This window comes from Elgaria multicarinata, chromosome 8 (assembly GCF_023053635.1).
Source record: "Elgaria multicarinata webbii isolate HBS135686 ecotype San Diego chromosome 8, rElgMul1.1.pri, whole genome shotgun sequence".
NCBI classification, from domain to species: domain Eukaryota; kingdom Metazoa; phylum Chordata; class Lepidosauria; order Squamata; family Anguidae; genus Elgaria; species Elgaria multicarinata.
The window spans coordinates 12,225,755-12,244,248 of NC_086178.1; the positions used below are offsets into that span (position 1 = coordinate 12,225,755).

Sequence of the window (18,494 nt, forward strand, 5' to 3'; positions counted from 1 at the left end):
TTGGAGTCCACCAGTGGAAGAGCCTTCAGCGTGGTGGCCCCCCTCCTGTGGAATTCCCTGCCTCTGGAGGTCAGGCAGGTGCCAACCTTGTCCTCCTTTCGGCGCCTCCTGAAAACGCCATTGTTCCAGGAAGCCTTTCCTTAACGACCAGCCACAGTTCACTGTACATTTTGCTTCCTTCAAAATCTATTTTAAAGTGTTTTATTCTGTTTTTTTTATTTTCATTTTATTTTGTACACCGCTCCGACATTTTCAATGGGGAGTGGTATATAAATATTCCAAATTAAAAAATAGTAAATAAATCTGGTTGGCCACTCTGTGGACAGGATGGTGGGCTGGAAAACGTACCCTTGGTTTGACCCAGCGGGGCTCTTTGGATGTTCTTAGGGTTCCACATGTGGGTGATGGCCATCCTGGGAGACGTGCGACCCGTCACATCCCTAGCTGATCCAGAGGTTGGCTGCTGCAGCGCTGTTTGCCTATGTGCGTTTTGGCAGCACGGGCGGAAGAAGGGACAAGGTGGTTGACCTCTGGTTATCTTTCACCGCCCACTCTTGTCCTGGTCTCCGCTGGGATTCCTTTTTCATTTCCCTCTCAGCCGCCAGGCCATCCGACCACAAGGCATCTGTAGCACCCTGCAACTCTCAAGGTAAGCGATCTGCCAGGTCTGGTGTGGGACCATGGAGCCATGAAAACAAGAGACCCCCCCATGACTACCAAGAGACGGTAGCAGCGGGGCCACCGGGTGTGTGTGTGTTGTTTGCTTGACATGTCAAACAGGCAGTTCCCGAAAGGGGCAGACCTTTTGCAGGAAGCGCCGGCTGCGTCTCTGGCTCGGAGGCGCAGACAGGCCCAGGGAAGAGAGCAAATGGGACCGCATCCACCCCAGGGCAAATCAGCAAGCGTAGGTACAGCACGGGGGTGAATGATATGGTACAGGGGGCTCAGAACTCCAGGGCCGGTGCCAGACTATTTTGCGCCCTAGGCAGGTGAGCTGCTTTCACCCCCACCCCCCACCCCACTGTACCTGGGTGCAGGGCGCCATCTTGCCCACCCAGCTGAAGCAAAGCCAGGACGCTGGGTGGGGTGGGCGGCTTCAGAACGGCGCGCCCGGCCGGAAGCCGCTCTGGGAGAGGGACTTCTAGGTGGTTGTTCCAAAGCCGCCGCCCCCTTGCGTGATGGCTTCGCTTCAGCTGCGCGCCCACCCAGCCGAAGCAAAGCCAGGATGGCACGCCTGGTCGGAAGCTGCTCTGGGAGAGCAACTTCCGGGCACGCCATTCCGAAGCCGCCCGCCCATCCCAGCCCGCCCATCCCCTCTGAACACGCTCCAGCTTGTCTGCGTCCTTCTTGAAGTGTGGTGCTCAGAACTGGACATAATAGTACGAATGTCTCCACAATCTGCGAATGGTGTATTTTTCTCCAGTTACGCATAATGGTATCTGAGAGGCATATATTGTTCTTGCAAGAGTTTGGTCCACTTCATGTGCCAATTTATCTACAGATGAGTTACTCTTCATTCTCATATGTATGTATGTATTTATTTATTTAGAAACATTGAATATATAGAAGGGTTTTTAAATACATAGGAAGAATCAACTGAATTATGGGGTGGAATAAAAAGTGGGGGGAAGGGGAAGAGTGGGGTAAGAGTCACCATGCATTGGATTTTCATATGTCAGTTCCCCTCACCCCTAATGAAAGCTTAACTCGCTCTTAACGTCTAGTATCCAAACGTCCAAATCCCTTCCAACTCATTTGGTTCCGTCGGTCCTTGCCATGACTTCAGAAGTAGCTATTTGCTGCCATCTGGTGGTCATACCATGGCATTGCTGGACAGAGTAACCATTATTTTTGCTACACTTTAATGAGCGATGAAAGATCATATGACAGCTCTGTGTGACGGTTCTAACATGTGTAAGCCAGTGATGTGCAGACAGACGGCAGATTTACAGGATCTGCTGCATCTGTATGTTTTTATTATATCAATTTTGTTCCTTTTTTGGGTGTGTGTGTAATTTTATTGTATTTCATCATTGGCTTGAATGATTTGCCATCTGTACATAAGCACCAGAAGGACGGGGGTATATATTTTCATAGAAAGAACCAAATTCTTTAGTGTGTGTCTTTACTAGGACCCTGAGATGTAAAGTGAGCATACACTAAGGATGAATGAACAGGGTCCCCTTAGACCAGCCCAGGGAATTTGGCAACAGTACCAGAACTAGGATACTGAATCCTTTCGCACAAAAATCCACTCCTGGTTCTTCTGCCCAGCATTTCCCCCCAGCATCCTAATCAGCGGTGAAGTGGAGGCAGGGACTCCCCGGGGATGTACTGCCGGCACTGTTGCTGTCATCACTGTTGCTGGACATCAGGAAAAACTTCTTGACTGTTAGAGCAGTATGACAATGGAACCAGTTCCCTAGGGAGGTTGTGGGCTCTCCCACACTAGAGGCCTTCAAGAGGCAGCTGGACAACCATCTGTCAGGGCTGCTTTCGGGTGGATTCCTGCATTGAGCAGGGGGTTGGACTCGATGGCCTTGTAGGCCCCTTCCAACTCTGCTATTCTATGATTCTATGGTTCTATGATCTGCTACCAGTGAAGGCTGGTGGGTCCAATGTCAGTGGGGCAGTGAATCCACTCTGGGGTTCAGTCAGAACTCAGCGACTCTGCTCGGATGACACGCTAAGCCATGGTGGTTAAGCATTGAGTTAGTGTGTCATGTCAACCATTACTAGCCATTGTGGCTACATAACCATGGTTTAAACATGCTCACTAACCATTTGCTGCAAAAGGGTTAGCGGACTAACCATGGCCGAGCGTGTTATCTGAACAGGCCCTATAGGAGCTATCCAAGGTGTGTCCACACCTTGGCTAATTCCTTTAGAGTCCTGACTGGTTCTGACTGAAACCCGGAGCGGATTCACCGCCCCACTGACATTGGAGCCACCAGCCTCTGCTTTTACAAAATTCCCTGTTCCTCTGAGTTTAGCCTAATCCTTGCAGTGGCTGGGGGTGAGGTGAAGATTAATTTCCCCAAGGACAATATATCGTTCCTTCTTGTAATATCAAGCATTTCAGGGGGGCTTGGTCTTCTCGAATGAGCATTTAAGACCATTCGCATTACAAAAAGTCCCGCTCCTAGCTGTTGAACACTTTTAGAACTGCTTCCTTGATTTGGGTCCACACTGCGGCCCGGATCTTTGTACTCTCCTTGGCGCAACGCTACGTGGGATGTCATGGCCAGCGCCTGCACTTCCGAATGGACCGTGAGACGGCTGCATCTAAATTTTGCGTGCATGTGTGGAACCTTTTTAGTTGCTGCTGTTCTCAAACAACTGGGAGCCCCAAACCTTTGCTGATCTTCCACAAACCAGCCAGCGTTTTACTAGCCAATCCCAAACTACCTTCTGCCCACCCCAGGCTGTGGGCTGCAAGAATGTCAAGGGGTGAGAGGAGAGATCAGGATTCCCTAACTCCAGTCATGCCTGAGTTCCACACGTTCGAGGGTCCTGTCTGCATTTTTTTGTGCCTACATTTAACACATATAGGGCTTGAATATGAATCATAGAATCATAGAATAGCAGAGTTGGAAGGGGCCTACAAGGCCATCGAGTCCAACCCCTTGCTCAATGCAGGAATCCACCCTAAAGCATCCCTGACAGATGCTTGTCCAGCTGCCTCTTGAAGGCCTCTAGTGTGGGAGAGCCCACAACCTCCCTAGGTAACTGATTCCATTGTCGTACTGCTCTAACAGTCAGGTATTTTTTCCTGATGTCCAGCTGGAACCTGGTTTCCTTTAACTTGAGCCTTTTATTCCGTGTCCTGCCCTCTGGGAGGATCGAGAAGAGATCCTGGCCCTCCTCTGGTACATTGATGGTGCTATATAAATAAATAATAATAATAAATAATAAGTCTTTGAAGAGTGCTCTCATGTCTCCCCTCAATCGTCTCTTCTCCAGGCTAAACATGCCCAGTTCTTTCAGTCTCTGGTTATCAGCTGGGACTCCACAGTGGAAGGGGGCTACTGCCTTCTTGCAGTGGCAATAATAATAATAATAACAACAACAACAACAACAACAGCAGCAGTAACAAAATAATAATAACAATAATAATTCTGGGGAGGCCCAGAAGAGAAAAGTCAGGATACAAAATGTAATAATATTGATATTGATATTAATAATAATAATAATAATAATAATAATAATAATAATAACAACAACAACAACAACAACAACTCCAGTATCGGATGCAGTCTGCCTATGTAGCCCGGTTGCTAGGAAGATGAGCTGGCAGGTGCTTTTGTATTCATATCCTGTCTGTGAGCTCGCCACCTACTGGGCCAAGTTTAAGGTTCTTGTACTTGTACACAAAGCCTTAAACAACTTGGGACCAGGATACCTGAGAGAGCGCCTTCTCCCTTACCAACCTGCTCTGTCACTGAGGTCATCCGAGGGCCTGCTCCTGGTGGTTCCACCTAGATGCATCCTCCGATTGGAATCCACCAGGGGAAGAGCCTTCAGCGTGGTGGCCCCCCTCCTGTGGAATTCCCTGCCTCTGGAGGTCAGGCAGGTGCCAACTTTGTCCTCCTTTCGGCGCCTCCTGAAAATGTCATTGTTCCAGGAAGCCTTTCCTTAACGACCAGCCACAGTTCACTGTACATTTTGCTTCCTTCAAAATCTATTTTAAAGTGTTTTATTCTGTTTTTTTTATTTTCATTTTATTTTGTACACCGCTCCGACATTTTCAATGGGGAGTGGTATATAAATATTCCAAATTAAAAAATAGTAAATAAATCTGGTTGGCCACTCTGTGGACAGGATGGTGGGCTGGAAAACGTACCCTTGGTTTGACCCAGCGGGGCTCTTTGGATGTTCTTAGGGTTCCACATGTGGGTGATGGCCATCCTGGGAGACGTGCGACCCGTCACATCCCTAGCTGATCCAGAGGTTGGCTGCTGCAGCGCTGTTTGCCTATGTGCGTTTTGGCAGCACGGGCGGAAGAAGGGACAAGGTGGTTGACCTCTGGTTATCTTTCACCACCCACTCTTGTCCTGGTCTCCGCTGGGATTCCTTTTTCACTTGCCTCGCAGCCGCCAGGCCGTCCAACCACGAGGCATCTGTAGCACCCTGCAACTCTCAAGGTAAGCGATCTGCCAGGTCTGGTGTGGGACCATGGAGCCATGAAAACAAGAGACCCCCCCATGACTACCAAGAGACGGTAGCAGCGGGGCCACCGGGTGTGTGTGTGTTGTTTGCTTGACATGTCAAACAGGCAGTTCCCGAAAGGGGCAGACCTTTTGCAGGAAGCGCCGGCTGCGTCTCTGGCTCGGAGGCGCAGACAGGCCCAGGGAAGAGAGCAAATGGGACCGCATCCACCCCAGGGCAAATCAGCAAGCGTAGGTACAGCACGGGGGTGAATGATATGGTACAGGGGGCTCAGAACTCCAGGGCCGGTGCCAGACTATTTTACGCCCTAGGCAGGTGAGCTGCTTTCACCCCCACCCCCCACCCCACTGTACCTGGGTGCAGGGCGCCATCTTGCCCACCCAGCTGAAGCAAAGCCAGGACACTGGAGCGGGCGGGCGGCTTTGGAACGGTGTGCCCAGAAGCCGCCCTCTCAGAATGGTTGTGGGTGAGCGGCTTCCGGTGGGGCGTTCGGTGCTCCCCTTACCTTGGTGCTCTAGGCGGCCACCTGAGTGGCCTCTATGGTAGCACCAGCCCTGCAGAACTCCCTGGGTCAGATAACCCCTTCCCTTTGGGGAAAAGCTGTAACCTAGTGGAAGAGCATAAGAACGTTAGAAGTCGCTTTCTCCGGAGTCTGACCGTTGGTCTATCCAGCCCAGTATTGTCAGCACTGACTGGCAGAGACTCTCTAGGGTTTCAGGCAGGTTCCCCCCCCCCCCTTGCCCTATTTGAGATGCCAGGGATAGAACTGAGGCCCTTTATTGAGAAACATTAATTTTTCATTCATAATTTATTTATTTATTTATTAATTACATTTATATATGATGTTTTATATGTAAAAGTTCAATATTTAAAGTTTAATACAATGCTGTAATGTAATGTTTTTATATCATGACGTATCTGGCTAAAACCCATGCTGGGTTGCCTTAAGAAAATTTGATTTGATATTACATTTATATACCGCCCCATAGCTGAAGCTCTCTGGGCAGTTTACAAAAGTTAAAAACAGTAAACATAAATAAAAAAAAAGTATACAAAATTTAAAAATCATCAGAAACATAAAACAACAATATAAAAACAACAGTATCCATTTAAAACCAACAGTTCTGGGGTCCATTAGAAAACAAACTTAGCGTTGTTAAATGCTGTTAAACACCTGGGAGAAGAGAAAAGTCTTAACCTGGCGCCTGAAAGATAACAGTGTTGGTGCCAGGCGAGCCTCATCAGGGTGATCATTCCACAGTCGGGGGGCCACCTCCGAGAAGGCCCTCTCCCTTGTTGCCATCCTCCACGCTTCCCTCGGAGTTAGGGTGACCATATTTGGGAAACCAAAAAAGAGGACACCTAGTGTGTGTGTGTGGAAGCAGCTTTCTGAGTCCTGCAGAAAGTACGTTATTCCCCCGCCACCTTAAAGAACCCGATTGGAGTGGAGGAGGGGAAAGGATTTCATTCTGCACCACCACCACCCACGCCAATTGGGGCCTTTTCTATAATGTCCACGAATGCCCCGCTTTCCCCTTTAAGACCTCAATTGGAGCTCGGGGTGGGGGAATGATGTGCCTCAAGAAAGCATGTCATTCCCTCCTGCCATGCAAATGGCAGCATCAAAGAGGAAGGTGTGTCATTCCAGGACATTATTGAAAATTATAGAAAACCCCCCCTGACACCATGGAAAGAACAAAAACCAGGACAAATCCGGGGAAATCCTGACAGTTGGTCATGGGCTGGGTAATGTCAGCCCCGAAAGTATGTTTTGCCAATGAGTCTGGATCTGGAACCTGGGGCACACAGGCATTTCTGATCTCAGGCATCTCATTTTTAAGACTGTTTTTCCACGCCCCCAGCTTTAAAATCTAATCTCTCCACATCTTCGTTTCGGCAATAATACCGATAATTTATTTATTTATTTATTTATTACATTTTTATACCGCCCAATAGCCGAAGCTCTCTGGGCGGTTCACAAAAATTAAAACCATCATAAAACAACCAACAAGTTAAAAATACAAATACAAAACACAATATAAAAAGCACAACCAGGATAAAACCACGCAGCAAAATTGATATAAGGTTAAAATACAGAGTTAAAACAGTATAATTTAAATTTAAGTTAAAATTAAGTGTTAAAATACTGAGTGAATAAAAAGGTCTTCAGCTGGCGACGAAAGGAGTACAGAGTAGGCGCCAGGCGGACCTCTCTGGGGAGCTCATTCCACAACCGGGGTGCCACAGCGGAGAAACTAACTAGAGTAAGCTTCTCAGAAGCTGAGCCGGCTACCTTAAAATAAAGTTTTTTGCAAGTTCAAGTGACACAAACATTGCAAACCCTGAATCCAAGTGAACCCCCAATTCCTTTGCAAATTCAAGCTTTGCTTTGCTGAACCTCAGCTGCCCGACAACCCAGGTCTTGCAAACACTTACGCTAAACCACCGCAAAGTGCGAGCTACCAAACACCTGATTGGTGTTTGCCGACCTGATAGCCGGCAATCCCCGTGCCTTAAATCTTTGGGGATTTCCTCAAGGGAGACGGATCGTAGGAACGGACCTGTCCTTGGATTACGAAACCGGAGTGCGTGCCTTTATAGCAGGAGTGTCAAACCTTTTCCAGCCCCAGCGCCGAATGCAATTTTGGATAAGCTCATGGAGGGAAGGACGGCATTCCGGGGGTGGGGAGCGAAGGCAAAAGGGGGCATGGGCAAAACACGAAAACTCCCAGCCTCTTTTAACTTAAAGTTCTCTGTCAGTAACTAAAGCTTCAAACCCCCCAAATGATTGATTGGAGGGTGGTAGAGTGCAGTCCAGTGGAGACTGGTGACTCCTATGTTGGTGGAGTGATGAATCCGCTATGGGTTTCAACCAGAACTGGTCAGAACTCTAAAGGAGCTCTCCAAGGTCAGAACCGGTCAGAACTCTAAAAGAGCTCCTTTAGAGTTCTGACCAGTTCTGAATCAAACCCGGAGCCATCAGCTTCCACCGTCGCAGGCGGTCTGAAGCCACTACTCGGGCTGGCTGTGCGGTGACATGCTTCTTAGGACCACAGTGGCTCCTGCAGTACTTAGTCATTTGGGGGAAGGGCACTGACCCCAGACAGAGCAGGAGCAAAGCGGGTGCACGGGCAGGAAAAACCAGTGGCTTCACGCATATCACCGATTGCTCCCCCAGTTTATACCAGGCTACTGCTCCAGATCCCTGCGAGATCCCTTCAAAGGGATTTTCCTCCCTGCTCTTCCCACTGGACACTTCTGAACAGGACGATCCGAGCCGGGAGGAATCCAGCAAGCAAGCGGCTCTGGACTCCGGCGCGGGATGGCCCTGTGCCATTGATTCGGAGGACCCATCGCAAGCCAGTGGAGCAAGGCCGGACGACACGGCCCCGGCCCAGCGGCTGCCTCATCCATCAGCCAGGGAGGAAACGTCTGGCCCCGGGAAGCCTTCCTGGAGGTTCACACTCTGGGCTGCAGCGCCTTGGCCCAGAGGTCACCGGCAGCAGCACAACAGGAAGCCACGCAGCGCTGGCGTGGAGGACAGGGAACTACGCAGAGAGGACCGACCGGGGACCCCTCGGCCTGCATCCCTCTCAACAGCCCCCAGCCCCCGCGTCCCATCCCGGCCACGCTCCAGCCGCTTTCCATGGAAGCCCGACGGGAGCCGGACAGGAGCAGCCGCTGTCCCCTGGCAGGAAGATGTGGTGACGAGAGGGCCAGCTGGGCATGGAGCTGAACTGTGAGTGCCGGCCGAACGGAGATACGCACACGCGCACAACTCGGGTGGCCTCGGGATATGTGGGCAGGACCCCTGGGTGTCAACAGACAGGTTAGCCTGGGGGTCGGTCACACCCCTGTCCTCTGGAAGCTCTTCTCCTGGATACATGTGGGATGCAGTCGGGGGCTGGGAGGAAAGGCACTCTGCACATGGACTGGAACTAGGAGCTTTGCCTTCAGTGAGAAGGCCCAGCATTAGCCAGGCACTACAGATTCAGGGTCTAGTTTAAGTTTTGTGTGTCTTGCTTCATCCTGGACACCGGGCATGGCTTTGGGGGTTAGGAATCTCTGTACTTGAGAGTACGGGGAATGCCGTCCCAGACCGGACTGAAGCCCGGGCTCTTAAAGAAGTCTGAAACCAGTTTCAATGGGGATGTGCCCGATTCAGAAATGAGGAGGAGCAGGGACACAGTGTGCGCTGTGCCATGCATAGTAAAAGCCTATGCGTGCCTTAGGCCTACGTGCACCTACCTTGGAATCAGTCCCATTGAAGTCAATGGGCCTGACTTCTGAGCAGACATGCAGAGGAGCCCAACCTGTTGCACTCCTGTCCTGCCTTGTGGGTCTCTGGCTGACAGCTGGTGGGCCCCGTGTGAACACAGTACTGGACTAGATGGACCCTCGATCTGATCCAGTAGGGGCACTTCTCTCATGTCCTTATTGACCCCCCCCCCTCTGGAGGTGTTGGACTACAGCTCCCATCATCCACACCCAGACTGCTGGGGATGATGGGAGTCATAGTCCAACCACCACAGCTGGGGGCGGGGTGGCAGGTTGGGGGAAGGCCTGTTTTTGGATTAGGGTAAAACCAGCCAAAATGCGTTTTTGCATCTTACCTGCAGGTTTTTAAACGTGGGGTTAGATTCAGCTCGTGGAGTGTGTGGGGTAATGGTGGCAGGGTTGATAAAGATCATACAGTCATAGAATAGCGGAGTTGGAAGGGGCCTACAAGGCCATTGAGTCCAACCCCCTGCTCAATGCAGGAATCCACCCTAAAGCATCCCTGACAGATGGTTGTCCAGCTGCCTCTTGAAGGCCTCTAGTGTGGGAGAGCCCACAACCTCCCTAGGGAACTGATTCCACCGTCGCACTGCTCTAACAGTCAGGAAGTTTTTCCTGATGTCCAGCCGGAATCTGGCTTCCTTTAACTTGAGCCCGTTATTCCGTGTCCTGCACTCTGGGAGGATCGAGAAGAGATCCTGGCCCTCCTCTGTGTGACAACCTTTCAAGTATTTGAAGAGTGCTCTCATGTCTCCCCTCAATCTTCTCTTCTCCAGGCTAAACATGCCCAGTTCTTTCAGTCTCTCTTCATAGGGCTTTGTTTCTAGACCTCTGATCATCCTGGTTGCCCTCTTCTGAACACGCTCCAGCTTTTGCCCTGAGAAAAATCCCTTCTCTGCAGAATGTGTTTATTTTGTGTGTGTGTGTGGGGGGATCCCCCCTTGGCACCAGGAGGGGATTTCCCCTGAAAGCAAACACCGCAGAACGTCAGAAGAGCCGCACTGGATCAGACCAAGGTCCGTCTAGTCCGGCTTTCTCTTCACACAGGGGCCGACCAGCTACCTGTGAGCAACCCACAAGGAGGACTGCAATGCAGCAGCTTTCCTCAGGATGTAACACGGGTGAAGTCCCTCCCCTCCCTGCCTGCTGTGATCCTGATCATTTCCGGGGCGCTCCCCCTCCCCGGGCCTGTCTTCATGACCTCTTTGCCCTGGGGTGGCTCCAAATCCGCGCTGCATCAGTTAGATGATGCAGCAACAGATTCGAAGGCACCCTGGTGCAAAGAGGCAGAGATGGGCGGCTGAAAATTCGGGGACTTATCTTGACTTTTCCAGCCAGAGCGAGGTCTGCCCAGCTCTTCCGCTGGTCTGTCCTTGCTCTGAACCACTCTGGGGGGTGTTCCTGGGCGGAAGGCGAACTCCTATTGGTCACTGGAAGCCGCGGGAGGGGGAGGGTGTAGCGAGGCTCATGGCCACCGGAAAGCCTGCGTGACTCCGAGTTGCCACTGCTACACACCAGTGAGAGCACGGGGGGTTGTAGGCAGAGCAGAGCCAACCCAGAGCCGTGAAGACAGCCCCCGGGTCCCCAGGTGACAACGTTTGCAATTAATTATTTTAAAAACCAGCACATGAAATGCAAAGATGTGCTTAACCACAGGTCTCGAGGGGTCCCCAGCTGCCTTCTTAAAGAGGTGAAAAATCGCAGGGTGAGGAGTGCGAATCCAGGGGGCAAGAGAGCTTCTGCCGTTCACTCCTCCATCACCCCGGCCCTAACTCTGCGCCATACCTGCAGGGTTCCTCTCCCTGCCCAACCAGGCTCCGCCCCAATCTGCCAGGCCCCGCCTCTTGTGGCTTAGGGGTGGAGCTCCTGAGGGTCAGGAGACGCTAGTTGATGGGCGCGCCCTTGCCTGTGGCCGCTGCCCAGCCCACCTGAAAGTGGGAGCTAGGGATGGTCTGGGAGGTCAGATTGCAAAGTTGACTTGGTGGGGGCCCGGGGGCGGGGGGGGGGGGAGTCCAAACCCTCACCTGCCTGTCCCTCACTCTCCCCGGCTCCAGGGCTGCTGCTCCTCAGTGTATTCCTGCTCCATATAAAGCAGTCCAGGATGAGTCCCACACGGATGGTCTGTGACCGGCGGCTGATCCAGAAATACATTACTGAAGCCGTGGAAATGGCACAAAGAGTGGTAAGAAGCATCGCTTTGCTGTATCCAGGCGGATTTGGGGGGTTCCTTCTGCACGGGAGTTTGGGCTTGTTTGCATCTCTCCTTCAGCTCGCACTTCTGGGTTGAGGCGTTACATTCACGGGGGGGTTCCATGTGCCTGAATGGATAGAAGCTTTTTCATAATGCCGCCTGGCTTCTCACAGGCAGGGCCGGCTCTTCCATTAGGCAGAGTGAGGCCGTGGCCTCAGGCGGCAGATGCTGGGAGGGGGCAGCAAAGTGTGGGAGGACAGAGCTGTGGTCCACATGACCTGGCCGACGTCCCCTCAGCCGGTGTGGTGGAGGATGCTGAGCTGCGCCAGTCCAGTCAACCTTTATACATGGAACAGGAGGAGGTGCCATCTTGTTCTTCGCCTCACACCGCAAAATGTCGGCTCTGGCCGGAGGTAAAGACACTCCTGGGTGCTGTGCATTCTATTCTCCCATCCAAAACAACTGCCCAGGGCACCTTCCAGCTACTTTGGGGGAGCTGCCTCAGTCCAGGTGATTCCTTCATTAGCATGGCATTCTCTCAAGACCAGCCTTCCCGAACCTGTTGGACTAGGACGCCCATCGTCCCCATAAAATGGAGCAAACCAGATTACAAAGCGAAGTAACACAACAGTTTACTACTATATTAAAACAACCAAATTAAAATAAAGGTATTTAGTCAATAGAGCTGAGTGATATAAAAGGCATTAAAATAAAATAAAAGTTGCCGAAAGGCACGTTCTTTTACCCTAAGCTTCACCTAGATTTCTTCAGGCTGCTTCTTGCTGCTCCTTCCTTCTGTTCTGGTTTTCTCTGTCTCTTTCACCCTTTTATACTCTCTTCCTCCAAAACAGAAAAGCACTGCTCTCACGTTGAAGAAATGAAGCTTAACTAGAGAAATGAAACGTAACCAGGAGATGAAGCTTAACCGGAGAAATGAAACTACTCCTCTCAGGGTTACCCTCTCCAAGGGGAAAAACCTCAGGCCGCCTCTAAGGCCTGAATTTATTACCTTGCCTCAGTGGGCCTCAAATGTTCAGACTATAACAAATCTGTTCATCTTCAAGGTGCCACAAGACTTGTGTTTTCATAGAAGTGGGTTATGTTTGCTCTCGTTCAGGAGGGGCAGCTAGGTGGAGCTCTAGTGTGAATGGTTGCATTTGCCTGTCAGTTTAGGTTGCCTGCCCACAGGTGTGTCTTCAAGGTAGAGGAGTGAGCTACCTACTCCTGCTAACTTCTCCCCATGCTCTCCGTCCTCTCTCTGCAGAGCCAATGTGAAGAGCTTCCTTCGCTTCAGCACCCTGTGCTCTTACCCTTGGTGGGAGTCAACCTTGGAGACTGGAGGCAGAAGACAGTGAGTATGTCAGGACGAGGAAACCCCAAGTGGATCGAGGGATGGGATCGAGGGCGTCTCAGCAGGGCTCTTTGTGTCTCACGACCTGCCAGTAATTATGAGAGCCAGTGTGGTGTAGTGGCTAAAGTGTTGGACTGGGAGTTGGGCGATCCAGGTTCTAATCCCCACTCGGCCATGGAAACCCACTGGGTGACTTTGGGCCGGTCACAGACACTCAGCCCAGCCTACCTCACAGGGTTGTGGTTGTGAGGATAAAATGGAGAGAAGGATTATGTATGCTGCCTTCACTTCCTTGGAGGAAGAAAGGTCGCATATAAATGCAATGAAATAAATAAAATAACTATGAGCTACTCCGCACGAGCAATTTATTGCACGCTTGTGATTGGTCACTCACGAATGTTTGTGGGTCCTTTTCATGACCAAGCCAACCTCTGATGCTTTTTGTGCTGTTTTGAAGTAGGAATCCGCCCTTTTATAAACCCCTGAAAATGCAGTTATATAAATGGAAAACACGCTGTTTAACAGCACCATCTGCTGGCGGTAGAATTGAAACCTATGGGAAGGAACTGGCAAGAACAAGCGGGTGCATTTTGCTCATTGTTAAACCCGTGAAGACTCCAGAAGGCAAAGCCCTGGTCAGGATGCAGGATTTGTGCTGACTATGGAGACGCCCTAAGACTTAGGAGATGCATTTCAACCTGTCAGAATCAGGGGGGACGGGGGACGGGACGGACAGGACTGCACAAAAGCATAGAAATCTCCAACCAATCAGCGGTTGGGACAGGGGAGGAGGGGGCGTGGCCATCTTGGGACCCTAGAGGGCCACATTTGGTTTTTCACCACTGGTATAAAGAATGTGAAAGTGATAGAACGACTGGGCTTTCTCTTTCAGGCTCGGGCCAAAGGGCAGGAAGTATTGGGCGACCTGAGTAGGTTGGTGGGAGGCACGGCAGCCGCCCGGCAGGAACTGACCCAAGGCTGCGCCTGTGCAATTCTTCAACAGCTTTACGAGAAAGCCAGCTCCTTCCTTCTGCACCTACAAAATTTTGGCTGGCAGGTGAGAAAGGCGGTGTGGGGCTTCCGTCACTGCTTTGGGAAGTGAGACACTGCCCATCTGCCCCCAGCCCTCTAAGTGTAATGCCACCAGCCCCCTTCTTCAACCCCCTGGCAAGGAAAGACGGCGACTGTGCCCCCAGGAGAGATGGTGCAGGCAAAACGTTTCCCATCCCATTTCCTGCAGGCCTGCAAAGACCTAGCTAGACCTAAGGTTTATCCCTGGATCGTCCTGGGGTCAAACCTGTTCATCTAGGTGACACACAGGGGATCCAGTGCTCAGGCAGGGGTGAACCCTGGATGATCCCAGGATAAACCTTAGGTCTAGCTGTGGCCTTAGTTTCTGCAACTCAGGCTGCTGCTGAAAGCAGAGGAGGTGGAGGCCTTTTTGATATCCTGGCCCAAACCATACAAGGCTTTAAAACTGTAGTGGGGCATTGCAGGCAGAGGAACAAAATCTGGCCCTCTGATGTTCCCCAGAGGCGCCCGCCCCTTCCCGTCCCGTCTGTGCCAAAATGTTGAAATGCCTCTCTAAGGCTGAGTTACTGGCAGGGAGAACGTTAAGCTGCAATCTGCTTGTCTTTTAACTATTTTTTGACCCAAAATTGCCCCATTTTTTTTTATGCCTCCATGTTGCTTCGGCCTCCAACACTGGAATATGCCCCCTGAGCGCATCTCCAAAACTGAATTTGGCCCCTGGGCTGAAAGGAGATCCCCGTCAGCACCCTAAATTGGGTCCAGAACCAAATTAGTAACCAGTGAAATTGGAATATTGAATTATAGAGTCTAAAGAGCATCCCGGCCTGCCTAAAATGAGCAGCAGTAGATGTAGAGACCAGAGAGCACCGAGGTGGTGCTATGTTCATCCTAAACCCTGCGGTTTCACTTACCGGGGTGGTGTTGGGTAATTCCCACATTAAAGAGGGAATGCAGCATTTCCGGCGGTCATCTGGGTACTGGAGTTGCCGCCCCTCCCCCTCTTCCTGGCTTGATTGGCCACAGAGCAAGTTCAGATGGCAGAAGAGCCGAGGTGTCCTCTCTCCCACCAAAAAAGTCGGGGTAAGTCCCTGCCTTTTTTACTCTGCAGCTTTGCGGAAAAGCCCCATGGTAACTGTAAATCTGCAGCTGCGTCATATAACTGATGCAGCACAGATTCGCAGCCACTGCGGGGCTTTGAGCGCATATAGACAGCCCCCTGTTTATGGTCCCATCCTGGAATTGGGGCTTTACTGGTGGCTCATGGGACGCAGACAAGCTGAAGCGTGTTCAGAGGAGGGCAACCAGGATGATCAGGGGTTTGGAAACAAAGTCCTATGAGGAGAGACTGAAAGAACTGGGCATGTTTAGCCTGGAGAAGAGAAGATTGAGGGGAGACATGATAGTACTCTTCAAATACTTGAAAGGTTGTCCCACAGAGGAGGGCCAGGATCTCTTCTCGATCCTCCCAGAGTGCAGGACACGGAATAACGGGCTCAAGTTAAAGGAAGCCAGATTCCGGCTGGACATCAGGAAAAACTTCCTGACTGTTAGAGCAGTACGACAATGGAATCAGTTCCCTAGGGAGGTTGTGGGCTCTCCCACACTAGAGGCCTTCAAGAGGCAGCTGGACAACCATCTGTCAGGGATGCTTTAAGGTAGATTCCTGCATTGAACAGGGCGTTGGACTCGATGGCCTTATAGGCCCCTTCCAGTTCAACTATTCTATGATTCTATGAAAGCTGCCCTTGACATCTCTCGTCCTGGGTTTGGGATCTGCTGTGGGCTTTAGTCCCGAGAAGCACCTAGCCTTGTTTCTTTCCTCGCTCTAGGAACAGGATGCGAGTGTTCAGCCAGAGGGAACCCCGCAACTGATTCCAGAGAGAAACCTTCAGGCGATCTTTGAGACCTACGAACGGCTTGTCCGAGGAAAACTGCGCTTCCTCTTCGCTGACCTGCGGAAAGACTCCTGCGGCGATGATCAGAGTCCGCACAGAGCTACCAACCCTATTCATCCTCCTCCCAGCTTGGCCACTTCATGGGGGCAGTGAAAGACCCAGCGGGCTTCTGGTCCGAGGGAGAGGCAAGAGGAGCGGCAGGCCCCCCGGTGGGCAGGTGCGGAAGAGCAGGGCTGACCAAACCCTTGGAGCGGGAGGTCAGAACACCGGAGCGGAAAAAGAAAGGAGCGCCGTGACAGCTTCGGAGCGGTCCGTAGCCCTCCTCGCTAAAATTACAAGCTTGCTTTAGCTGCCTACAAAAATAATAAAAAGTTTCTGGAGCCGAGCGAGTCCGGCTAAGCTCTCAGCCCTTCCTTGCCTTACCTGGTTGGTGGCGGTCTGGCATTTTAGCAGCTCCCAACACACACTGTGCAAACGGTGGAGGAAATGGGCAGAGTCAGCACTTTCCCAAGCAACACCTATTACAGCGGTTGGAGCTTTTCTCTCGCCTACAGACCTTGCTGGCTCCTAGCGACCGTCCTTCACCTGCGCGGGAGGAGCTGGAAGAGGGTGGCCAAACCCACCAGTCACCGTGTCTCTAAGAGGATATTCTGGGTCAGGAACAAGGATCATACTGCCTTTATTTTCTGCGGAGATGCTGCAAGCTGCATCGGTTTAAAAACCACACACACACCTGCCCGAGTGCTTTTCGATGCCCCGAAAACATTTGAGACGCGGAGGGCCCGCCTGTGACCTGTGGATCCCATTTGAATTCCAGCCGTACCCTCCTGGCTATGGGTCTGTGATTGTCAAACTGTCTCCAAAAAACATGTTCTGACAATGGCAATGGACTTCTCAGCCAGGCGGCAAAAGCATTATTTTTAAGCCATTCAAGTGATATCAAAAGAATCTGCCTCAAAGGAAGGGGGAAATGAACCGGCTTGATGAAGGAGGGGCACTGGTGAAACATAATTTATCGATGCTCCAGAACCGTCGTGCTCCCCACTCTCTGGACACATGTTGGATCTGCATAAAAGGAAGTACTTCTTCACACAGCGCATAAACTATGGAATTCACTACCACAATCTGTAGTGATGGCCATCAGTTTGGATGGCTTCCAAAGGGGCTAGATAAAGAAACCAAATGCACAGTTGCAAGATGGTGGACACTTGGCTTAGCAATACTACAAGTGAAGAGGATCTTGGGATTGTTGTAGCTCACAAGCTGAATATGAGCCAACAGTGTGATGTGGCTGCAAGAAAGGCAAATGCTATTTTGGGCTGCATTAATAGAAGTATAGCTTCCAAATTGCGCGAGGTACTGGTTCCTCTCTATTCAGCCCTGGTTAGGCCTGATCTAGAGTATTGCGTCCAGTTCTGGGCTCCACAATTCAAGAAGGACGCAGACAAGCTGGAGCATGTTCAGAGGAGGGCAACCAGGATGATCAGGGGTCTGGAAACAAAGCCCTATAAAGAGAGACTGAAAGAACTGGGCATGTTTAGCCTGGAGAAGAGAAGATTGAGGGGAGACATGAGAGCACTCTTCAAATACTTAAAAGGTTGTCACACAGAGGAGGGCCAGGATCTCTTCTCGATCCTCCCAGAGTGCAGGACACGGAATAACGGGCTCAAGTTAAAGGAAGCCAGATTCCAGCAAGACATCAGGAAAAACTTCCTGACTGTTAGAGCAGTACGACAATGCTAGGGAATGTTGCTGGGGAACATGGGCAGGAGGGTGCTATTGCAGCTGTGTTCTGCTTTTGGGATCCTTTTCAACACCACTTAGCCACTGTGCGAACAGAGTGCTGGACTAGATGGACCCCTGGTCTGATCCAGCATGGCTCTTCTGATGCTCTTATTGGTAAGTTGGCAACTGCAAGCAAGAACAAATGGATCCGAGCAGCATTCACAGCCGCAGGAAACATCACGTGGCGAAACACCTCTCCGGCATGCACAGTCCTGTTACATCATCCTTCAAGTGAGTGACAGCAAGACCACTGTCTCTGCCTACAGCAGTGTACTCGCCAAAAAGAAGCACCTTTGCATGCATTATGAGACCGGCCCGGCCCTGGCTGCTACAGACACAGCCTGAAGGGGGAGAGCGCTTGGGAAGGCTTCCTACCTATAACTTTACTACAATAAAGACTTGTGTGTTCTTTTTTTTTATATAAAAGAGTCCTGCCACATTTTATTAAGCACATAGGGCTATGAGAACGAAATAGAGCATGAAGATCTTGTACGCACCACTGGCACCTTCTGAAAAGTGCCTACATATATCGTTTGAAGGCCTTTATGTTGCCTGCACACGGGGGACGGAGAATGTTTCCCAAGCCGAGGGCTGCATGCGCTTGGGCATACGCTCCCGTGGCCGGCCTGCCAGCCTGCCTGCCGTGGGCAAGGCCTACCGCGGACCCAGGCAGGGCCAAATGTGGAAAAGGAAATGCGGCAACCTGGCTACGTAGGCCGTGCTCGCTTCCTGCATCTCCCACTCACTGAATGAGGAAAGGTGCGGAGGAAAGGGAGACCAGCGTGCCGTGTCC

The 18,494-nt window shown here is 51.2% G+C and overlaps 1 protein-coding gene across 2 annotated transcripts; it reads left to right on the forward strand.

Moving 5' to 3' along the window:
- Window positions 1–491: 491 nt before the first annotated feature.
- THPO (thrombopoietin) lies at window positions 492–16,670 on the forward strand. 2 transcript variants are annotated; one of them, XM_063131434.1, is made up of 7 exons: window positions 492–649; window positions 4,883–5,144; window positions 8,348–8,998; window positions 11,502–11,629; window positions 12,903–12,989; window positions 13,882–14,046; window positions 15,851–16,670. In XM_063131434.1, the coding sequence occupies exons 3-7, from the start codon at window positions 8,896–8,898 to the stop codon at window positions 16,067–16,069; spliced, it is 702 nt and encodes a 233-aa protein (XP_062987504.1). In that variant the 5' UTR covers window positions 492–649; window positions 4,883–5,144; window positions 8,348–8,895; the 3' UTR covers window positions 16,070–16,670. The 2 variants fall into 2 exon arrangements, with proteins under 2 accessions (XP_062987504.1, XP_062987505.1); XM_063131435.1 differs by having other exon boundaries at window positions 8,348–8,908.
- Window positions 16,671–18,494: the final 1,824 nt, after the last annotated feature.